General features: G+C 33.8%; 4 protein-coding genes across 4 annotated transcripts; 1 reads left to right on the top strand and 3 right to left on the bottom strand.

The window, feature by feature from the left end:
* Positions 1 to 3864: 3864 nt before the first annotated feature.
* On the bottom strand, positions 3865 to 12798 carry LOC106719850 (large neutral amino acids transporter small subunit 1). The gene is made up of 5 exons (XM_014514310.2): positions 12006 to 12798; positions 9054 to 9272; positions 5341 to 5611; positions 4880 to 5204; positions 3865 to 4361 (listed from the first exon to the last, which is right to left on the bottom strand). The coding sequence occupies exons 1-5, from the start codon at positions 12283 to 12285 to the stop codon at positions 3969 to 3971; spliced, it is 1488 nt and encodes a 495-aa protein (XP_014369796.2). The 5' UTR covers positions 12286 to 12798; the 3' UTR covers positions 3865 to 3968.
* Positions 12799 to 14212: 1414 nt separating this feature from the next.
* Positions 14213 to 16766, bottom strand: LOC106719828 (angio-associated migratory cell protein). The gene is made up of 5 exons (XM_014514278.2): positions 16639 to 16766; positions 15745 to 16340; positions 15240 to 15414; positions 14685 to 14798; positions 14213 to 14551 (listed from the first exon to the last, which is right to left on the bottom strand). Exons 1-5 carry the CDS (start codon positions 16676 to 16678, stop codon positions 14232 to 14234), a joined length of 1245 nt encoding a protein of 414 aa, XP_014369764.2. The 5' UTR covers positions 16679 to 16766; the 3' UTR covers positions 14213 to 14231.
* Positions 16767 to 16976: 210 nt separating this feature from the next.
* LOC106719829 (39S ribosomal protein L10, mitochondrial) lies at positions 16977 to 18203 on the top strand. Its single transcript, XM_014514279.2, has 3 exons — positions 16977 to 17064; positions 17139 to 17645; positions 17958 to 18203. The coding sequence occupies exons 1-3, from the start codon at positions 17046 to 17048 to the stop codon at positions 18158 to 18160; spliced, it is 729 nt and encodes a 242-aa protein (XP_014369765.2). The 5' UTR covers positions 16977 to 17045; the 3' UTR covers positions 18161 to 18203.
* A 342-nt stretch (positions 18204 to 18545) lies between these two features.
* Positions 18546 to 21298, bottom strand: LOC106719898 (homeobox protein Mohawk). The gene is made up of 4 exons (XM_014514374.2): positions 21129 to 21298; positions 20396 to 20674; positions 20048 to 20207; positions 18546 to 19373 (listed from the first exon to the last, which is right to left on the bottom strand). The coding sequence occupies exons 2-4, from the start codon at positions 20506 to 20508 to the stop codon at positions 18813 to 18815; spliced, it is 834 nt and encodes a 277-aa protein (XP_014369860.2). The 5' UTR covers positions 20509 to 20674; positions 21129 to 21298; the 3' UTR covers positions 18546 to 18812.
* Positions 21299 to 24271: the final 2973 nt, after the last annotated feature.

Raw genomic sequence — 24271 nt, forward strand, 5'->3', positions numbered from 1 at the left:
ACAATCGACTTTTGTACTTCATGCGCCTCTCGATACACAATCTAAAAAGCCTATGGTTAGATTTACAATAAACAATTATATGAGCTACGAATGCGGATGAATTTTTACTGTTTACAGTGTTGTGTGTATGTTTTTTAACACTTGTATAAACATATCGACGCTGGAAAGCGTAAACGCTGTAACCCCGAAAGTATGAACTTTACAGGAGAGCCAAAAAATGATAACTCGTGAGCTGATACGCCTACAAGCATGCGGTATTTAGCAATGTTGTGTAGTTTGTGCTAACCTATAATAAAATCATTATCGTTTAATAATGGTTGAAATTATTAACGTGTGAAAAACATATTCGCGATTTCAAGGGTTACAGCGTTTATGCTTTCCAGCGTCGATATTTTCATCCCGCTCACTCGTTTTGAAAAATAGAGATAACAATTTGTGTTGATATAAATTTTGGTAGTGGAATTTTACGGGTAAACTATGGCTCCCTAAATTTATATCCGGTATACTTTGATAGGCTTATCAATACTACGTTTCAGATGTAGTTAAAAAATAAGTTCGAATGGATCAAGTGCAGATAGCGATTATTCTATCTATCTCTTGTAACAAATGCTATAATATTTTACTTTAATTTATAGCATTTTAAAATTATCAACAGTAAATCTCTAATCAACTTTATTTTATAGATATTAAGGTATACATATCTAACCATGGCCCTGACTTACATAATTTCGTGCAATGTCAATGCTTTGTATGTAATGCTTTGTGTATAAATTATTTGATTATAAGGTAGTTCCGTAACATCCCAAAGTTGATTTTTACATGTACTAATGAAAATTATCATTTGCTTGCCACGTGAATGGCAATAAAAAACAACATTGGCAGAAGAACTCGCACATCTTTTGTGACCCACCTCAACTGACATATCTGTCTTCGCATTCAATCTTCAAACATCATAGAAAGAATGAGTCGTACCTATCATCTCAATGATGAACGACGCCTTGTTCTCTCTAACTTGGTCAAATTGAACAAATACTTCAGTCAGTGAGTTTCTGAAAAAAGAATCAGGTAGTAAGCATACTCAAAGTTTAAAAACTTAGTGTTAAATTTAATAAAATAAATCTACTAAATTCGACATTTATAAAAGACAGAAGGAGTTGTATTCTTTATGGTTTTCTACCGTTTCAGTTCTTCATTTTTCCTTTGGGAGGGTATAAAACAGTTTTATGGTTTTTAAGAACTTACCTAAAACCCCTAATGAGATAATATTTCATTAACACGTTTTTATATCAATCAGCTTAAAAAGTAATACGCAACAAGGTCATTTATACATTTTCATTTTTAAATATTAACGGCTATTATTTAATGTGCTGTTTGTTTGATAGAATTTCAGAAATATGGGGAAAGAACTAGAACTGTTGACTCAAAACATTTAAATGAAATAATTTTACAATGTAACATACTGTATGGGATGGGAGTGGCCATATTGCTACAAAATTGTCATTGTTTGTTATGTGAATGTTAAGAGAAAATATCCACTCCGGCTTCTTTCAGTTAACAGTGAGCCTAGTACGTATATTTGTGAATCGCCATCATATCATTACCGACAAAATTTGTATTAATATTTGTGTCGCGCCCCTATCAGGCGTAGAGTACACCAAAAATATCGATACGAAGGCGCTTGTCGCAAATATTCGTACTATGCCCACGGTTTACTTACTTTTCTACAAGTATGATTTGTAGTGTTTTTACTGTTAACTAGCTGCCTTCAGTAATAGGATTGTCTCATTAGAACCTTTAGAAAAGTCCTTAGAAAATCCGTAATATTGTCTGTTGAAACATGTACAGAAAAACATTTTATGTTATTTTTAATTAGAGAGGTTGGAAAAGCCGACTGTAGGTGTATATTTTTTTTTACAGATCCTCCAAAGTCTGCATTGGAATATGACTATAGTCCAATTCGATGGAAATTATTATTTATTTCCTATAATTTGTATTTCCTATTTCCATTGAATTCGACTATATTATATAGTTGTACTATTCGCCGGACAGACAGACACGGCGGTGTGTCTTATAATGTAGTGATAATGATAGAGCCACATATAATTGGTAAGTTAGTACCGCAGTCGTACAGCAAATTGTTTGCTCTACAATCAGTTTACTCGATCAGTTGCGCGAGACGGTACATTATTGACTGATTACAACTGAACACAAATATTCCCAGCCCTCATCGTCCACTGATAACTAGTGTCAATATAAAGCCACGTAAATATGTTTTTACGTTCGCCAATACATATTGATCGTTGTTTTTTTAATGTATAAAAACGGATTTTACAACTGAAAACAATCATGAAGTATATGGGGTTATATTTGATCCTGGAACCATAGGTTTCTGAGACCGAAATCCCCGTATAAAAAATATTTATTATTATTACCGTTTTTTCAAATATAATAACAGAAATGACTATATTTTGTACAGAGATTTGGTCTCAGAAACCAACGGTAAAGTTCTCTACTATTGTGTAAGCACAATTTATTGTACTAAAAACTTAAAGTACTTTCATCGAGTAATAACATTCTTTTTTTATATTAAGACATCTTTTCGATTGACCGAAGACTAAACTTTTTAGTTCTTTACATAGAGCGTTGATGTCGGTGATTATTTTTATATTTTATACTAGTTTGTTTAAATTTAAATTACAATATAATAGATAATTTGTGGCAAGACTATTTATAGTTATTTATTTTTATAATTACCAATAATTGTTTTTTTAATTCCAAACTTCCTTCATTTTTTTCTGTATATTTATTTTTTATTAAAAACCTAAATTATTTATGAAATAAAGCACGTTTAAGACTTCCGTTACAATGGATGAACTGTTTGTTCATGATTTCCTTAGAAAATAGAATATAAAAAAATGTATCGTGCCTGGCACGTAATACTTTAAATACGTGACGATTGTACCAGCTTCGATCCGGATACGCTTCAGCGATTCAAATATACTTGAAATTATATTTCAATTATATAACAACCTAGAGATAAGTTCTGTTTCGAATTAGCAGTTCCAACAAGTGAATTTATAAAGCTAAAATATTTAAGAAGCAATTTTTCCTGACGGAATATGATTGGTGCTTCTTTTACTCGATCTTTAAAATTGCCACCATGCTTTTAGGTTACGGAAAATAGAGGTTAAAATAGAGTTATTAAAAATATTGTAATAAAGAGTTATTGAATCTATATTCAATTTAGCGTCTGAACTAAGTCAAATGGTGGACAAATCCTGCTTCTAACAGCAAGAAGTGTGTAGCGTATTGGTCTGGAGGTAACCTTTTGAAAAAAAAATGTAAATTTAAATTCCGATAAAATTGCTAATGTTCAGCTGTTACACGGTTTTGCTATAATAAAAGTAATAGGTGCACTGACATACGATCTTCTTTCTTAATTTATTCGTCTATTAATATATTCGCAATAATTTAGAGAAAAAGACTTCTGAGTTGAGGATTTTAAGTAACTTTATTTCAAACTATGCGAATGTCAGGGTGAAAAAAGTATTAAGGTTGAGAAAAACGCCATCTAGTTAAATCTTTGTAAAATTTATCAGTGTCATCGCTCCGCTACCAATATAACCAAAAAATTTCAGCCGGAGGGAGATCGGGTTTACGGAATCATACGCGTAAGACAAAACGCAGACAAAAAAATAAAATAATTTAAACCAAAATCTTGTATAATTGTTAAGGTATTTAACAAATGGATAATTATTTAAATAAAAGAAATTGAATCATTAGGAATGTTCAAATACGAAATTTATTACAATTACAATAATCTAAGTCAATAATAAACTTAACCTAAGCATGAATAGGAATCAAAATCGAACACTAACATTATGCAACGCAGATCAAATGTATCACGCTTATAAAACACAGCGCAAATAATTAACAAAAATATCAGATCATTTCTCACTCGTTCACGATCATAATTCCTTAGAATCTTCTGGAAGGCAGAGGAACACCTTGGAACAAGTAAGATTGAAAGAATTACAAGCTGATTGCATCCACGTCAATTTATCTTTCCAAACAATAAATACGTAAAAGAAAGGTACTCCAATAGCGATGAACGCGACTCCAATGCCGACTTCCATTGGGTTATTAAAACAGGAGAAGACGACAAGGAATGTGCAGACTACGAGAAAGATCATCGGAAAGACGAGGCTGACTCGAATAGGCCGATCTAACTCCGGCCGCGTGTACCGCATCCAAAGCAGACCGGCGACTGAGCAAAGTATAAAGATGGCCTCCACCGCCGTCACGTAGATCATCAGCGATTCCACGTTGTTGTACATTAGTAGCACCAGAGTTACCAAACACTGGAACAAAATAATATAAACAATCAATTACATCATCATCTACTTGATATTATATTATATTCTATGTGGGGTTGGCTCAATAGGTTTTTGTCTTCAGATATATCATTTCAATTATTTCATTTATCATTCTTCTAAATGTTTGATTTAAAATTATATGAGATACAGAACAGATACATTTAGATCGTTTTACTACATATTGGGTCTATAAGAAGTTTACGTCATTGAAATAATTTTAAATTCGCGTACATCTATATTCGTCGCATTATCGCCTTTTTTGTTCATCTAGATTCTAGAATCTAGCTAGGACAATGAGTCGACTTAGCGATGACTTAGCTATGTCACATCTTTGCTATTTCGATATTAAAAACTTCCACAAAACAAGTGATGTTTTCAAGCTTATTATTTTAATTAAATAGCAAATAAAGTTTACCATTTATTCAAACTACTGTAACATTCACATCAAAAATCTTACTACTTTTTTTTCTGAACAAACAAAGAAAAACATAACGTTATCTTACCATAAATATTAACGACGGCACTGGGGTCAGCCTCCTAACATCTATCAGAGATATAACTAGTGGTAGATGACCGTTCCGAGCACCGACGAAGAACAATCGCGAGGACGCGTAGATAGCGCCGTTCAGTGAACCGAACGTACACAGGGCAACGAAAAGTGGCATTATCCAGGATACGACGCCGAGGATCTTCTCGCTAAAGGTGACTGCGACGGCTTCGGAGGCGTGTATTTCTGCGTTTGTGAGCACCGCGAAGTACGCCACGTTTGTGAGCGCATACACCACGGTAACTACTGGCATCGATATACAGATAGCTCGTGGTAAATTTCTGTAATATAAACATTAGTTAAGAAGTATACTGTGAGGAGAATTGTAAGAAAAAAAAAACATTCAGAGAAGGAACAATATAAAACAAAATGTAATTCAAGACTTAGGTAAATAAGTCGCATCAAAAGTTCACTTACTTATATGGTTCCTTAAGTTCTTCAGTAACGAAATTTAGATAATTCCAGCCAGAATACGAGAAAAGGCCAGTGTAAAACGCGATAGCTATGTCCCCTGGTGCCGTTTTCGTGCCTTGCATCATATTCTCAAGGTTCTCCGTGTGGCCAGAAAATAGATACCAGAGACTGGCGAAAAATGTGACGAGCAATGCGAGGATTTTGGCAGCTGTGAAGGTATCTTGTACCCTGGTTACCCATTTCACGTTGTAACAATTTATTGCTGTGAGAAAACCTGAAAAATTGTAACGGGGATGTTAAAAATGAGAAAATTAAGACATTACCTTGTAAAATACGATAAAGGTTTAAAACTGTGGTTTGAATAAAACGCAAAAAATATTTCCCAATCAAAATAAATCTCCCCTCAATAGGATGCATGAAGTTACAAAAAAGTTATTATATTTCTCCCAATATTTTTTATTGACAAAGAATAGACTGCTAATATCTGAGTTTGTTTAGACTCATTTATAAACAAAACAAGTATCGTTTTAATATTTAAAATGCATTAAGATTCTTAACTTTTTTGTGTATTCAATGCCTTATACAATGTTTTTCTAATAAGAAACTGAAGTAAAGGAATGTACTGTGTTTATGATAAAAATAAAACCGTTTAACTAAACAAGTCATGTTGGTAAGTCCCGTGTTTGAAGCACACATCAAATTCAATTCGAGACGGCACAAAAAGACTATAAATAATTTTTGGAATTTAATCTCCGGCTGCATCGTAGTCAGTTTGTTATTTTTAAACTTGTACGATGAAGAGATTACTAATAAAAGATATTTTTAGTACTCGTAATTTACGAGCGATTTACTGTCATCATAGAGCTTTTTAGCATCTAGTAGATTAACGCTAGATGTGATGTTTTATCTTCAATTCTAGTCAATTCATGGCAAATACATACAATCAACAGCTATTTTATTCAGAATCATATTGCTGTGTGTACTGTGACATAAAATTTTAGTATTTTTCTTTCTTTATTTCTAGTGGACTTAAGATGTGCAAAAAATTATTGTAGGGAGTGGCCCTCATTTTAACATCTGCCTTCTTGACGGACATATTTTACTTCACCCTATATAAACTCAAGGTCATCGAGTCTTAAGCATTTTAGTCTATAGAGGACACAAAGGCCTAAAGCCCTAGCGAATTGCGCATGACTCAATAACAAACGCTCTATTCAAACGCTAACAAAGCCAAGAATTGTTAAGATTCAATTTTAAACTGAAGTATCAGTGGGTTTCCGGTCCGACATCTATTGAGACTTATTGGGTGGTATTCTAATATTCTAAACGTGTATGCTTAATGATGCAAGAATTTATTTACAGAGTAGATAATTTAATTTGAAAAGCTTATTTTTAAATAGAGTAAGTGCTTCAGCACCTCACAACTTACATCAAGACAGAACGCATGAAATAATTTTTAATCTGTCTTTTAGGTTTGAGAGGTTTAATTTGAACAACCGAGCCCGACTATACATGCATATACAGGTATGCTGACTCTATCACTATTTTTTGTAATTCTTCTTATTTACGCAATTTATTTTTTATGACAAGATTTCATAGAAGATTTGAACGAAGTGGTCGTTTAATCTGAACGGACAAATCAGCGGCAGGCAATGTGGCCCGATCTTAAGTGCCCTTACGCCGTAGAATCGAATAATTCCTCTTAAGAGTGTAACAGTTAACAGCTCTCAACACGGTGCGGGAGGAAGCCCTCATTATCCTGTCAGCGGCAATCGACCGCGATGCCTCGTGTCGCGGTAAGGCGACACAGTCCAGATTGGACTGTGTAGCGCCTTGAATGGCTCAAATATACACGCACAAGTGACGCTGGAAGCAAATAAACAGCAATATTGTATCTGTCTATCTGTAATATTGTATTCATCCATTATCCAAAGATCCAGCAGCAAAGTTTCAAAATTGCACATAGAAGCCATGTCTTTAGTTTACTGAAACTGTTTACGGAATAGCAGAAAGATGTACCAATATTTAAACTAAAGAATTTCTTACGATAACGATGAAGAATATATATTTTCACTTAATAAGAACCAGTATGTCTGGCAAAGGTTTACATGAGGCTTTATGACTATGATAAGGCTAAGTAAAATATAAAAAAAAACTTTGTTCATATTGAACTTATATTACAGATAAGACTTCCATTTCTCGCTAATGAAAATCTTGAGGAGACAGTTCAGGTATCTCAGCTATTTTCCCACCCAAATATTTTACTACGATATTTATTTTATAGATTGTTATCGCGAATTCTTTTGATTTTGATTTGATTAAACTAATTTATATATGATAAAAGAACCTTGTTATTTATCTGAACGAGCTCGACATCAGGCCTTTTTATCGAAAGTTAGTATGCACTAGTTTATTAAGCGCTCATTCGAACAGGCGCATTTTAAAGCCACGTTAAAACTCGCCGTTGGGGCGGCGGCCCTCTTGCGATGAACGCCAAATATTAAAATCCTTTTGTTCCAACTGTTTGAGAATATATTTGTTCTATTTGAGCGCTTTTTTAACGCACACGTATGAATGGGGGCTAAAAGCTTTTTTAAAGGTGGACTAAAACACATGCGCCAATAATTGAAATCACTTCATAATGTCTCAGAAGACAATTAATAACCTTAAGAAATTGCTTGATGTACCCTTTTTCATTTCGGATGCTGTGCGTGATTAATAACTTTCTTAATTTAGCAACATTGAGTGTAGGTACTTTGCAACAAGACGAACTTTTTGAACCAGTCGGTTGTATGATTGCATAAAACATAAATCAAAGATCGTTTTTTGATTGCCGAAATACTTAAGAAACTGTTCTGGGAAGTCGTGCTGTAGGAAATAAATAACCGAAACTCGATTCCTGGAAAAGAAACCGGTCTCCCGCGTGGGGTAACGCATTTCAATGCGGCTTGTCCAGAAAAGCAATGCACCGAACTTTTAATTTACCAAAGTAAAAAATAAATAATTACGCTCCTTATATGAGCAGGGCCAAAGAAAATTAAGTAAGTAGAATAATAAGTTGTACAATTTGTTTATTTTAAAAATCGAAAATATTTAAACAAATAAGTTCATTATAGGAAATGTTTATAAATGTCTTTCTGTGAATTTCAAATTTCTCTAACTCTTTAAATGCTAAAGAGTGGGTTACCAATTTTGTTGCAATACGAGTGTCATAACAATGGAGACTCTTCGTTAAAAATACAAGTGTAGAGTAAATAATAAATATGTTACATTTTGATATGAGCGTGCGGCGAAATATAATACACGTCAAACTATCTCCTTGTGCAAATAACGTGGGCCTGAACACCTGTCTAATTCCGAAGGTGAACATTATTGCGGTTGGCACAATGTCCACATTTATCGTTTAAACAAAAATAAAATAATGTAGAAATGTCAGTTTATAACGTGTCAAGCCAGCGTGATATCTCTCACTACGAGTATCAAAGTTCACTTTTTTAAGTCACACTTTTAAGGTACAGCCACTCAATTCAATACGTTGTTATGTACTTAGTTAATAAAGACCCGTCTCACCTTGACTTACTTACCACTAGCTTAAGTTACTAAGGTGTATTTAGTTTGTTATTTATTACTTTCACTCTCTTTAGTAAATAAAAAGACAAGCTTGTAAAAATTACTTTGTAAAATTACTTCGGTGAAAGGTTTAAAAAGGTACTCACAAGTGACAACGGCTGCTATTAAACTGACAGCGTCTGTGGGTGGTTGGCAGGCAGGCCACAGCGGCTGCAGGATGTTCTGCGCGAAGGTCAATGCCGTGATCGCGTTGCCGGTGGGCACCAGGATGAACAGCGCTACCCAAAGATACAGAAATGCGGGTAGTGGTCCGAACGCTTCCCCTATGTACGCGTAATCTCCACCAGACTTCGGAATCATTGTACCTGAAAGTTATTAAGCAAATGTTTTAGATAATCTCTATCCTTTTTTGATTTGAAGTAGGCAACGCATCTGCAACTTTTGAAGTTATTGCAGATGGGCAGCGGTTACTACCATTAAACAGATAAACTTTTAAGGAAGAGAAAGGATTTATCGCATGTGTGTATAGAGTATAACATCCTTTGGTGAACTACACAGTTAAAGAAATCCGTGATACGGCACTAAATTGTTGCAGACGAAAAACGGAGTCGTACATAATAAATTGCAGCATTTTGCAAATCAAATTCGGTCATTTGCATGTCAATTTGAAGGGTAAACGCCCAAATTTTATTTTTAACATAAAATAAATTTAAATTTAACATAATTATTAAAATGCTGAAATTGCTTTGTAGCAACATTCAAAATAATAGAGTCCTTTCACTTTCAAGTGAGAACTCGGCTAAAAGCTCATACCTATCGACAAAATTAATATGTCCTATTTATATTGAGTATGGCTTAAGCTAGTCATAAATAGATAGGCAAAATATTAATAACGCCGTCTCATCAAAACATTAACCTGTCGTTCGGTTTTACTTACTGATAAGACTTTATTGCTACGTCTAGATTATTTACAGTAGTATTATTTTTCTAACAAAACATTAACATACATTTTAACACAACTTACATACGTTAATTTTAATTTTAATATTATTAAATCTAGACTTTAAGTTCCAAAAAGTTTGAAGTTAAATTCTCATCTTTATATTTCCACAATAATTGCAAAATAACCGCATTATTTTCGAATAGTATAAATTAAAAAATGAGTGAAATAAATAAATAAAACTAGGCTAAAAAAATAAAAGGTGTAAAAACTCTACATTATGTAAAACGTCGCATGTAATAATTCTATCAATGGATACCTAACCGCTACATGAACCTCACTGTTTTAAATAAACAATTTAAATATACATCAAGGTTCTACATCATTGACGCATATTTAAACTCTACGCTATCACGATGAAAATGTTAAGAATTAACAAGTGACGTTATTTCAGTAATCATATTATACTTCATACTTCTTATCTCTATATATATAAAGGAAAGTCGTGTTAGTTACACTATTTATGATTCAAGATCGGTCGAACTGATTTAGCTGAAAATTGATGGGGAGCTAGCTTAGAACTAGGAGACGGACATAGGAACTTTTTTATCTTGTGTGCATTTTTTTTATTCCGCGCGGACGAAGTCGCAGGTAAAAGCTAGTTACTAATAAAAATGCGAAAGTTTTAATGGATGAATGGATGTTTGTTAGAAGGTACTAGAACTGGTGCATGGATATGGATTTTGGTATAGATTTTACACATTGTCTGGATGAACACACAAGCTTCTAAGTTTTTTTTATTACGCGTGGACGGAATGTGTGGTAAAAGCTAGTTCAAATATAAAATCTTAGCAATTTCATGTTCTTATACCAGTTTTAGTGTTTCCGTACAGAAAATCTATGGTTAAACATTTCATAGCATGTATGTGATAAACAAGTGGGTGTCTGGTAGATAAGGATAATTTTTTTTTAATAACGAATATGCCAGTTCTTAACCACGATCCCACCTGATGTTAAGGCAGGATGTGAATCACATAAAAAAAAACATAACGTTTTTCCAGTAGTAATTCCATAAAAGGAAAGAGGTTAAATAATAGTCAAAGGTTAAAGGGTTATAACTCACTAGCTGTCGCACGCGACTCCGTCCGCGCGAAATTAAAAAAAAAACAACTTTATTAGTAGCCTATGTGTTCTTATAGACTATGCTCTATATCTGTGCCAAATTTCAACAAGATCCGTTGAGCCGTTACAGAGATACCTTCAAATGAAAATCCGTCCAAAAATTCGCATTTATAATATTAGTAAGATTGTCATCATCATCATCAGCTCACTATACGTCCCCACCGAGGGGCTCGGAGCCTACCCCAAGTTAGGGGTGACTAGGCCATAGTCAACCACGCTGGCCCAGTGCGGGTTGGTTGACTTCACACATATCATTGAATTTCTTCTCAGATATGTGCAGGTTGCATCACGATGTTTTCCTTCACCGTAAGAACGTCGGATAAGTAAGATTGTGCGATAATGCAATCGGCGGTGGAAGATGCATTAGGTGTGGTATTTTAAGTAAAAAAACATTTGTCTACGTTCTTTTTAACATAATGACCGGAAATTAGCAATAGTGATAATATTAAATAGTAATTAAATGTTTTTCATTATTATCTAAATCAATTATCGTGTAGTAAACAATAACAAACATTATAATAAGAAAATAATAAGTTATGATATAAGCTTATCACTTATGAAGTTACAGGATGATTTAAAAACGTTTCTTAATATTTTTAATTAAAGAACTTTTTCAGCTTCTATTCCTTGTACCATTACGAATTATGAGCGCATAACTCGAAGCGAGAAAAGAAAGTTATCAATGTTGCATAGCGGTTGCTAACGTAACATATTTTTTATTTACAAATCATAGATTGGGCATTATTGTTCATGGAAAATTAGGTCTCAATATTATTAAAAAACTCAATATTATTATAAAAAATTAAATTCTTACTGCTTTTAAATTTATGTAAACGATATGAAAATGTAAAATATTGCAGTATTTCATCATCCCATCTAAAATTTAGATACCGAATCGAATTTTGGCGGCAAAAACCGAAGTGGTTAATTAACATCGTTAATTATAAGTAAGAATGGCGTTAATTGTTGCACTTACCTAGTTCAGCGTAGCACAGAGCTCCAATCATTGATAGGAATCCTGACAGTACCCAGATGATGAGAGCCATGCCCTTTGAGCCCGCGTTCTTTAGAGCCAAGCTGGGAGATACGAAGATACCAGAGCCTACTATCACTCCTACTATAATAGCTACCCCATTCAATAAACTCAACTCCTTCTTCAAACGAACCCGTTCACTCGATCCCTTCTCATCGTTTACATCATCCCCAACATCGATCTCCTTCGGTTGCAAACCTTCGCTCGCTGATACTTTTGCCATTTTTATTACTTGATTATTATTATAAATTAAATTAATAAATTAGTGTATACTTAAAATTGAATAATAATTTAAATTTTTAGCTCGAAAATACAATATCAGTCATATTAAAATTCAACAGCCGAAATTCTGAGCCTCCGCTATGCGGACATTGCATCATATCGCTCAGTATGCCACTGAAAACACCACGTGCGAGGTGGAACAACATAAAATAACCATAGGATACTGATAATAATGTCTAATAATGGTTAACCGCCACACATTTGCCGATAACACGCAACTTAAATAAACGCACTATGAATATGGTCACATAACTTTATCAGGTTAAATTATTCAAACATATGTTTCGATTAAATTACTAGTGTTCGATTAAAATTATAAAAAAATCCGATTAGAATGCAGTACTATACAAAAAATATTATAAGGAAAGTGGTGAATACGATCGGAACTTGGTTGATACACAGCACGTTGTGGACACGTTCAACGTGACGCGACCCCACTTTACAATTCACTATACTTCACCAAGTTAACCACGACTGTCTACCGCCATCACATGCTTGCATCTCTGAAACGTCGTCAATGTGAACATCACGCCATTAGATACTAGACTTTATCCCAATGGAACAAAGTATACTATACATTCGACATTGACCATGTGAATTCACTGCCAAGTTTGAATAACCGGTTTATAGATATCCGTCTCGTTCTTTTAAAGCACGTGTGTATTTGGCATACTTTTCCTCCGAAACTAATTATATGCAGTCAACATACACGCGGTGATAATACTCAGTTAAGCTACTGATAACCGCTAGATCATTGATAGTCTGACCAGATGAAGTTTCTTGACACAGGATATGAGTAATTCATTTATAACAATGGCCGCTCTCTTTGGGTCAATGACAGTATTTGTAAAGTTTGAAGCAATACAATATTGTTTTATTTCTGGATAAAAAAGGTATGACCATGAGTAAATAAATACAGGATCAGTTTAATCGCCAATCATAGCCAATACAGTAATAAAAACGTCAATTTAAATAAAGAAAATCTAAAAACGTAAGTGTAGGTTTTTCATCAGAAAACACGGTTACAGCATCCTCTTACATCATTTAACAGGACATTTAACAAAACAGGAAAATTAAGAACGAAACGTGTGTCCTTTAGTTCATTATTAGTTTTCATTCAAATTAGAAACTTATCAGTAAAACTCAAGTAAGATTTGAGGAACAACTCTCGTTAATTTGATTTTTTTAACACCGTTTCAATATTTAAGGTAGAACGCAACCAATAATATGTTATTCTAAGTACCACAAATTTAGAGTTAGGGCATTTTTATAGTACTTTCTACTTATGATGAGTCTCCATTGTCGCAACACATGTATTACAACAATATCCCGCTTTCTTCTATAGAAAAAAAGAGATAAAAATTATGTTTGCATACGAGTACCACAACATTTGACAATCATGGTTACATCAACATTTAATTTAATGTATTGTGAACATGATATAGCTTGCGCGCCATCTATCGCCGGTGTTCCGGAGGCCTGATTTTAATCTTCTTTCCCATTCCGCGCCTTTGGAAAGGATTTGATGGAGGAGGGGACGCGTAAGAATGGAAAATATTTTCTTTCTATGCTTTAATCTTAATCGAAGGGGGAGGAGACCTCCTTCGTCGATTAAAGGTGAAGATGTCTATTAGCAGTGGTCACTTCACCATTTCGTCGAATTTAGGTGCCCACTTCCTCGTTTGTCACTTTATAATATAACAAAAAAAACGTGATGTCATTTCTTTTCGTATCAACGATTCCATAAAAGAATTATCGTAAATATAAAAAATACCTCAAATAAACATTCTTAGTATGAAAAAATATTTATTAATATCATAGATAACATGGAAATCTCAGGCCTGTATCAACATTTTAAATTTCAACAAGATTAAATAACAAAGTAATTTATTGAACTTTTTCACTTCTTGTTTCATATTTAAATATTCTTGCTGTTCCATCATCTGATGTGGATAATAAAATATTTTGCTTTTCATTGTAACATATATCAAATATTTCCAGCCAGTGGCCTGTTAGCATTAGACTTCTTTCTCCAGATCTTCCGTCATATATTCTGATTGATCCATCGAGGCAGCCGGTGACGAGTTGGTCATTTATCCAAAATATTTTTGTCACCCCAGCGGCAACACCGTCTTCTTTCTTTGAACAATAATGACGTATCATTTGTCTCCCAGCATCCCAAATTGTTACTGAACCATTTAATGTTCCTAGAATTAAAGAAAAATTTATAATTATAGTAAATACATGATAGTTACTTTTTTTCATTCACTTCATGATGAAATCTATTTTAGTAGTAGGCATCATTTATCAAGATTTTTTTTAAATTAAAAGTTACTTTACCTAATGCCAAATATCCCAATTGTGGGTTTGAAAATGCCACAGCTTCCAAATCATTATCAGTTTCCAATTGGGCAACAACTTTTCCATTCACTGATGTTGTTAATACAGCTTTTCCTGTAAAGTAAAACTTTTTTTTCATATCTCATTTTTTTTTAGTATTTACACATGTTTATACAGTCAAAATCTGTTATAACGACATCGAAGGGACTACTCATATTGAGTCGTAAAAACCGATAGTTGTAACAACCGGTGACAGGTATTAATAGGAAAGATATGTAATAACATTCAGCCAGGACCTTTGATTTTGGTCAATTTAACCGGTATGTTGTCCTAAACGATGTCGCTATAAACGGTTTTGACTGTATACATAAACAACATTTGCATTGTAACAGTTAGTTTTTGCTAAAAGTGTTGTCCACCGTGATATTTTTTGTGTGCAAAATATTACTTGTGGCAACAACTTCCATCTTAGAACTAATAGAAGTTCCATTAATGCACTATACAAATGTCAATAGTAGAAAAACTTTTTTTTACTGAAAGAAAATAAATAATTACCATCTGTAGATATAGAGGCCATAACATTATTTTCAGGGTGCGTATCTACATCTGTAACCCTTATCTGGTGAACATTTTGCGGTACTTGATGCAGAACAGAATTTGTCTTTAGATCCCAAACTTTTACTGTACCATCTTCATATCCAGATACTAAACGAACACCATCTGAGAAAAGCTGAAAAACATTTTCACATTATGAGCATAATTTTTTTATTTTTACAAATTTAAATTCTATTTAATAACATATTCTATAAGCCATTCCAACTGGAGTCTGAATCAAAGATAAAAAGTTATGAGATTACTAGTTAACTACAAGTTTTTGTATTGTAAATTAATTGTGTATTAATATCTTGCCCATAATTATTCTTTCAATATTCCTTCTACAACCATAAACATATATCATAGAGGTGGGTAAGCCTTTAATATTAATCTATATTGTTGTGCCTATAAATAACATTTTTAGTGTTCTATCTATAGTTATTTAAATATGAAAACAAAAAATTACCTTGCCACACTCCGTTTTTACATTATGACCAGGTAATATTTTTGTATCTCCCGAAGGTATTTTAAACACAAAAATATCACCAGAGGCGGCACCACAGATGAGAACTCTTGCACCAAAGTGCCATAGACCCCAAATCAAATCCCCAGCCTCATATTCAAATGCCACCGGCCACTCTTGTGTACTCTCAAAGTTACATTTCCAAACTTTAATCACTCCACTCATGTCAACCGAGGCTAAAAATGCCCCGTCAAAACTGAACCCAACAAATATGACGGAATCTTTATGACCCGTACACTCGGTTATAATTTGACCTGTTTCCGTCGACCATACATACGCTTTATCGTCTTCGCCTCCAGTTACAGCAAATTTACCATCAGGATGTAGATTACAGCAGAACACTGATCCTTGGTGTTTATTAAATACTACAATTGATTGATCCTCGGGAACTTCCATATCCGCATCTTCTTCCTCTTGGTCTGAAAGTTCTTCCATGTTCTCTAGGTTTCCTTCAAACTCTTCCATTTCCTCCAGATACATTACGTCTTCGCCTTCCATTCCATTGATCTCATCTCCGTTGATCGACGATGGTGGAGTATCTTCCTCACGCGATTTCATTTTTGCAACAAAAAGAAAATGTGGACTAACTCTAACCTGAATGTTCTTAGCCAAGCCCAGTAAATCTACTACTTTAACTAGTTGTATCTTTGACTTTCAAGTTAACATAAGTTACTTTTATAATATTTTCCAATTTAATCAGAAATACAACACAATGTGATGAAATAATATGAAATTAAATTACTAAGTGTAAAAATGTCAATAATAATCAAAATAACATTTGAAATTAGCAAAAATTCAGTGTTGTAAGTATTTAAGAACTATTTTTTAAATAAATACCTATATATACGATCGGTCGAGTTAAATTCATGTTTTCCATTGCTTTTTAGATATTTTAACACCGGATTTAGATTTACTTTATGTATACTACTTTTACAAAATAGTAGCTTGTGCAGGGCATACTCTTTGTTAAAAAAAGGATTGTTATACACAGAGTAGTCCAGGTTTCTTGTGCAAGCGAGAGAAAATATAGTAATTCCTACGAGAGTGAGTGATACAGCGATAAAATTTTTCAGGTTCCAGCTCTCAACAGACATTTGACACAATTAACTGTCAAACTGTCGAATTAGGTTAGAATTAACTATAATATTTTTAATGATTTAATTATAATTGAATTGCGAAAAAAAGTATTTCTGAAATTATATAGTTAGACGAGTAGTAATAAAGCAAATAATTAAATTCCAAATATGGCCTCCATCAAAAATGGTACAGATAATTTCTGTTCTAAATTCTTTTGAACTTTATGAAAACATACTATACCTTTTTTTTTTCATTTGCAGCACTATTAAAAGCTCCTAGCACCTTTTTAATTGTTCGAAGATTTCGTGGTAAGATAAATATACAAAAACCGCGCAAACCCCATTTTGAAAGACAACTCTTGATTGACCTAACAAAGCCTTATTTTGGACCACCTAAATACACATTACCCGATGTTGTTCTTTGTGATAAGGCTACCACTGAGCATAAGAAAGAAATCGACAATCCTTTTGAACGTATTCTGGCAAAAGAGTGCCTTGACTGGTTTAACACTTCAAAAATGGTTGTTTTTTTGCATTTAAATTCAATAAGCATGGAAGATAAAACGCCAATTTTTGCTGCTCTCAGAAAAAATAAAATGCATTTGAGAACATATGGTAAGAAAATTGTAAAAATGGCAACAACTGGGACCCGCTATGAAGCTGTCAATTGTTTATTTAATTCTCATCAAAATATTATATTTGGTCAACCGGAAAGTGCTGACAAAATGTTTAAAATTTTGAAGAAAGCACCACAGCTTGTTGTAATGGGTAGGTACAAAAAAGTCTTACATGCTTTCTATTTACAAACTTTTTAATATTTAAGAATCCTTTTTACATTCTTTGAGAATATAGAAATGTTTCTGAACTCAATCTTTAAACAATGCTGTTGTTGATGAATATGTGAACCTTCAGTAAAATATTCTAACTATAATCAACTTCTTAGACTTTACCTGGAATCAACCTTGAAAAATGAAATCCGAATGAAGATGAAATTTTAATGGATTCTTCAAGTACTTGATATATATCATCTAGAGGTATAAAAGGAAAACATTTACTAAACTAAAATTGTTTGCTTTTCAGCGGGCATAATTGAAGATCGTTTGATGTCGAAAAATGAACTGGTTGAATTTAGTAAACTGCCCAATATTGATATGGCAAGAAGTCAACTATGTGGTGTTTTACAAAGTGCAGCATCTTGTCTTGTGGGTCAGCTCAATCAGAGCCAACAAACCTTGGTGTCTCATCTTGAAAAACATGTAGAAATTAAAAATAGTGAAACATAATGTTTTTATAAAAAATAATTAAAAATTCTTAGTAGCTTACAATTCTTTAACCTAATAAACTTTACTTAATTATTTTCTGCTATTCTAAGATCAACATGTTCTTTTGCCTTTAAATAATTTTATAAATGACATTGTATTTTAAAGATGGAAATTATATCTATATATATAAAAGAAAGTTGTGTTAGTTACACCATTTATAACTCAAGAACGGCTGAATCGATTTGACTGAAAATTGGTGGGCAGGTAGCTTAGAACCAGGAATAGGACATAGGATAATTTTTACCCCGTTTTCTATTTTTTTTTTATTCCGCGCGGACGGAGTCGCGGGTAAAAGCTAGTAGAAAATAAAAGACGGATATGCTTAAAATTATTATAATTTGCATGTAACACAATCTTTGGTATATATGATTTAAACTTATGACCAGTCTATAAGAGATCAAAACATTATGGCTACCTTAAAACAATATTATATTTGTTTTAAACTTGAGCAATGTAAAAAAAATGCAAAAATGTATCATCTCAAACAATGTCTGTGAAAAACTTTACGAAACCGGCGCCTGAGTTAGCACGTCGGTTAGACGAGTAGACTACTTCGCCATGTGTCAAATAAGATTTTTGACATGATACTTTTGATTTCTGTTGGATAGAAAAATTAAGGTGCTGTCACACGAGTAGTGGCGGACGCTAGAGCTGTCAGTGCCACTGCTGCTTCAACTTCATCTCGATCGTGACGCAAACTGTTCACCAACGTCTGAGACTTTGAATCAATCTTCCGTCGTCTACCCTCACCCCACCATGAATAGTTAGTCTCACTAGGTTGAAACCGCGCAGCGCTTTCTAACCATTTGCTTAATAGAAGGGGACTCGTAATGTTCTTAGAGTTTTCTATTTTTCCACTCATGTGATCGATTTCATTAGAGTTATTATTAAAGCTTTCGCATTTCTCAGTGGACAGCGATGAATCGGTGTCTGGATGATTATAATCTTCATTAGATTCCGGGCTACTTTCGAGTCGAGCATCGATGTCCAGGTTATCATCAGGATGCGCTTCGGGTTCGCTCCAAATGCTGTCGTCTGAGCAGATACTGAATTGTTCGACATTGCCTTGGGCGCGATCATTGTAGGTACGAATCAGATGGCCCCATGTTTGTTGGTTACGATCTGCGTTCACGTTCTTTAATTTTCTTCTCCAATTGGCAAACCAGTTGCAAATCTGAAATCAAAACAAGAGTTAGGTAGAAACTATTCATTTCTTTCCTTTAAAATATTTTTTTATGACCGTCGTTCGTTGTTTACAGAACTTTCATGAAAACTAAGTCTAACGAGCTAACGACGTTGTGGCGTTTAAGCCTATCGCCCACAAGAGGCGGGCAAATATTTTAACGTAAGTTATAATTGCCCGTCCAAAAACATGTTAACTACTTTTCCTATGATAATGAAAGAGATAACCGCATGTTTTTGTACATGACTTGGTTGTGGAAACTCATAATTATGTAATAAAATACTGTTCCAATAAAATATTAAACATCATACCTTTTCATCGGTTAAATCTCGCCCGAAAATAAAATGTTCCTTTTAAATAAATCAACGTAATATAACTTAGTAAAATTATTCGTTTTCTTATTTTACATGTAATTTGGTTTGTATTATTTGCAGTGTAAGCTATGCCATAATGTTCAAGTGCGCGCTAACTTATTATTTGCAAATCAAGATCGCATCTTCGGTTGTGTCTAACCAAGCAGTGACAAAAATAGTGCCTATTTATGTACAAACGGTAATTCTTGGCATTAATCCAATTAGGTTGCATGTAGGCACAAACATGCCTACTTGAAAACATGTATCGTTAAAAACTTAAAGTGTCTTGCTGAATATATAAATCTATAATACCTGTATGTAAGTGAGTCCTGTTTCTCTCGAGAGATATTTTTTCTCTTCTCGGTTTGGGTAAGGATTGTCTCTCCGACGAACGAGCCAATCTTTCAAATATCGTTTTATTTCTGGTGTGAAAAGTCTCTTCTGTGGCCGCTGACCTGCTACTAAGCTTCTCCTATAAACATGAAACTAAAATGTACTTTTCGCTGAAAAAAAAAATTAAAGCAACAAGTGTTCGTATTGTTTGTGACGATAACGACTGAAAGGTCAGTTAAATGTACTTACATACTTAATTCGAGTGTGACGCACAAAGAAAATAATACATCAGTACTAGAATATGAAAGTAATGAGTCATCGACTAACCGAGTATATCTCCTGTTTCGCACCGGCCTCAAGGACTTTCCGCTGTCTTCTTTGGAAGGCGATCCATCCATGTTTGCCTCTTTCGCTTCCTGATCTCTTTGGATAAGTGTCATCGGATTACAATTTTCCCGTCTTCTTCTTCACAAAATAAAATAAAGGTTTCGAAAAAAACAATAATTAGTTGTCAGCTGAGTGCGATGCGAGCACGTGCGATGGGCCCGTAGCTTGCGACACGACTCGTAGCCCAAGATGTTGTCGCCGTGGGGGATGCTTACTGATCTATTAAAAAATAAAGACATCAAGACACAAATAGAATCTGTTTAAGGCATGCGTTTAATCGAATCGAACGTGAAATGTAATCGATTGTTGATCTAATATCTATGTACCGATGTAATAAAACACGATGGTCACATTCCACAGAACATTTTTGGGTGTTATTAGTCAATGCATGTTTTACCGCGTTTTAATTGAATATATTTGTAACTTTTTTTACAGAGCACATAATGGACTTTAATCAAATACCTTTGTTTCGAGCAATTGTATTCAGTAATCATCATTAAAAACAAAAAACATGCTAACTGTTACGTGTACTATCGAGGTCAATGTTCTGGCTTGTTCACGTTTAATATTTTCACTCGATAGCTACATTAGGAGCAAGTTCACAACGAGAAAACGTATTAAAGGTATTAATATAAGACTTTGTTATTAATTATTATTATTCAGATGTACGTACCTGTTTGCGGGAAAGCTTGCGGGTTGTGTGAAAATGGCGTCGGATAAACGGGCGAGAGCGACGGCAGCGCCGCGGCGCGGGCGCTACATTTTGCTGCAAATTCATGTTATTTCAGGATGTCTCCCGCGATGTCTTCAAACATCGTTCAAACAAAAACAGTGTACATGTTTTTTATTTAACTAGTACAAACGATACACAATTGTGGCCAATTGATACAAAATAATACAAAATAATGATTACTTATTTACATAGATATTTATTTAATACCGTGCTTCTTTTAGATCAAACGTGTAAACAGTTCGATGTTTGTAATTTGATACCGTTGTAGGAACTGATTTGTGACTAGTTTTTAAAGAATTAAAAGAGAAGGGAGAGTACCCAGTTATTTTTATCAACAGCGTTATAATAGCAACAGAGTTAAAACTATATTTTTATTTTCTAGCTGTGACTGAGTGTTGTTAAACACAAAATACTCAATTAATCATTCAATTAATAATTGCATTCTGGACTATAACTGCACGATGAAATTAAAAATGCGCTTCGTAGAGGTATATCTTACTATTAATACTATAATTATAAATGCGAATGTTAAGACCTTCAAACAAACATCCATCCAACCATACGATAGATATTTGTTTGGAGGTATCGCCGGAACGGCTCGACGGGTCTTGATGAAATTTAGCATAGATGTAGAACATAGTCTGGTAGAACTCATAAGTTTTTTTTAATCCGTGGATTTACGGAACCGGTATTTCTGTTTTAATTTTTTTATAGAGGACCCCTGCTAAGTTTACCTGCTCCAGTTGCCTTTTTCGACATTATCTATAATTAGTTACAGAAAAAAAGTTTTTTTTTATTTGAATTTTGATTATTTGAAAAAGGTTATATGATTTTAAATTTATCAGCCGATAATTTAGTTATGTAGTTGTTATTAATAGTATGTAATTGTAGAAAAATGTTAAGTCGTCATATGAATCAGATTAATGAATAATAATGCGGTGTCAGTAAACACGTGTTGAAAACATCACATCGCAAGTTCTATTGCAGTTGTACACACGTTCCATTTTATTGCTGTATCAGTAAAAAAATGTTTTAATTGTAAGCGATTAATTACGCAAATCATACTTTTTTATATTTAAATTTAATATAAGTTGTTTGCTATGGAATAGTGCTCCAATTATCCTAGTAATGTAAACTTTGGTGTCAGTTTTAAACAGCATTCAAATCTTAGCATGGTTCGCAAGTGGTGAACATTAATGTCTTTAAAAGTACACTAACGCACACGCTACAGTTACGTACATTTTTCTTGTTTGCAGAAAAAATCGTATTTGAAGCCTATATAATGATAATTTAGGTCTGTCTTGTTGTTGACACTTTTGTATCATATTTTTTGCACGTTTAGACATTTTTATGCCTACGTTAAAATATGTATTAAGAATAAACTACATCAAGGTTTCCTCTCTAGAAAACAGTATCTACTGTTGAGGAACCGCATTACCGCTAGTTACCACAAATGACGCAACAAAAGTTGTGTGTGTCATCATTACACTTCGCCATCGAACAAGTAGAGTAGTCTAATACTTTCAATTAGTGATGCAACGGAAGTGTCTTACCGGAACCAGAAACGGAAACAGATGTCAAAAATAAATTTTAGCAGAAACGGAAACAGAAACGGAAGCGGAAACAGAAGTGTAAATATTAAAAAAAAAAACATATTTACAAATTTTTTTTTTTTTTTTGGTAAGAACAGTTTGTATTCGTTTTTAATTTATTAAGGCATTGGATATCCGTGTCCTTTAGTCTTCAATATATGTATTTTTACTGTGCTGCAATAAGTTAAAATACGTTTTTTTTATTTATTTTCAGGAAACAAAATTACACTATTTACAAATTAATGTTCGCCAAACCACTCGTGTTGATAAACGACAAATATATTTCTTTATTAATACATTCACTGCTGACCACTCGGATCCGAGTGGGCAGAGCTATTAGTAGCGGCGCCTCCCCCTCGGATCCGAGCGAGGGGCCCGTTCACTTTGTAGTAGCCAGTAAGCCGCCGGCGTTTGAAACAAGTCCATGTTGCTTTGTGTGGCCACTCTGGCAATATAGTCAACTAACGAAAAAGAGTATTAGTTTCATTCTTACAATGTTGTAGTGATTAGTACCACGTTCGTACGGCAGCAAACATACAAATATCTTGTATCACATAAAGCTGAGAGCGTCGGTGGCTCAGGGGTTAAGCACTTGACTTGCAATCTGCACGTCTTGGGTTCGAATCCCGCCATGTACCAATGTGTTTTTCGATTTTCGATTTACATATGTACATTTATCCGACGTTCTTACGGTGAAGGAAAACATCGTGATGCAACCTGCACATATCTGAGAAGTAATTTAATGATATGTGTGAAGTCAACCAACCCGCACTTGGCCAGCGTGGTTGACTATGGCCTAGTCACCCCTAAATTGGGGTAGGCTCCGAGCCCCTCGGTGGGGACGTAAAGCGAGCTGATGATGATGATGATGACATAAAGCTAAGGCTGAACTTTATGTTATGTATGTATATTTTTTAAATATATGTATGTCCTGTATGTGTGTGTACGTGTGTGTGTATGCGTTTATGTTTATGTGCGTGTGTGTGTGTGTATACGTGTGTGTATGTGTAGGTGTGTATGAAATGTTACAAGATCTTGAACCGAGAAGATAAAAGTTGGTTTTGATTAGTATCCTTACATGTTTTACTCAATATTCTGGAATTTGATGAAAAACTTGACTTTGTCAAAATCTTGTAACATATTAGTACACAGAAATGCAATCGTGGAACAAATATCTACATACGAGTATTAGTGAACTAAACCATTGCCATCCCTAGCGCTCAAAATGATGATCCCTAGCGCTCAAATACAAAAAACATTATTAATTTATCTATATGTTCAAACACTCCCTAGACATACTAAATAAAAATTCACCATAAAAAGTTTTGGCTCCCAGCTGTTACCTTTTTTTTTTTTTGTAAACAGTGAATGTGTTAAGTATCAAAAACACCAAATCTAGATTAGAAAAATATATAATTATTAGGCACTTGGCTTGCAATCTGCAGGGCCTGGGTTCGAATCCCGCTATGTACCAATGTGTTTTTCTATTTA

The sequence above is a fragment of the Papilio machaon genome, chromosome 1 (assembly GCF_912999745.1).
Source record: "Papilio machaon chromosome 1, ilPapMach1.1, whole genome shotgun sequence".
NCBI classification, from domain to species: Eukaryota; Metazoa; Arthropoda; class Insecta; order Lepidoptera; family Papilionidae; genus Papilio; species Papilio machaon.

Coding starts and splice junctions, on each gene's coding strand:
- LOC106719850 (XM_014514310.2), bottom strand. CDS start 12,285: ATGGCAAAAGTATCAGCGAGCGAAGGTTTGCAACCGAAGGAGATCGAT. Junction 9,273..12,005: donor TCTGTGCTACGCTGAACTAG/GTAAGTGCAACA, acceptor AATAACTTTCAG/GTACAATGATTCCGAAGTCT. Junction 4,362..4,879: donor TGCCGTCGTTAATATTTATG/GTAAGATAACGT, acceptor ATTTTGTTCCAG/TGTTTGGTAACTCTGGTGCT.
- LOC106719828 (XM_014514278.2), bottom strand. CDS start 16,678: ATGGAAAACATGAATTTAACTCGACCGATCGTATATATAG. Junction 16,341..16,638: donor TCGACCGATCGTATATATAG/GTATTTATTTAA, acceptor CGCGTGAGGAAG/ATACTCCACCATCGTCGATC. Junction 14,799..15,239: donor GGCCTCTATATCTACAGATG/GTAATTATTTAT, acceptor TTTACTTTACAG/GAAAAGCTGTATTAACAACA.
- LOC106719829 (XM_014514279.2), top strand. Junction 17,646..17,957: donor ACCACAGCTTGTTGTAATGG/GTAGGTACAAAA, acceptor TTTGCTTTTCAG/CGGGCATAATTGAAGATCGT.
- LOC106719898 (XM_014514374.2), bottom strand. CDS start 20,508: ATGACACTTATCCAAAGAGATCAGGAAGCGAAAGAGGCAAACATGGAT. Junction 20,208..20,395: donor CGAAACAGGAGATATACTCG/GTTAGTCGATGA, acceptor TCATGTTTATAG/GAGAAGCTTAGTAGCAGGTC. Junction 19,374..20,047: donor CAGGACTCACTTACATACAG/GTATTATAGATT, acceptor TTTTGATTTCAG/ATTTGCAACTGGTTTGCCAA.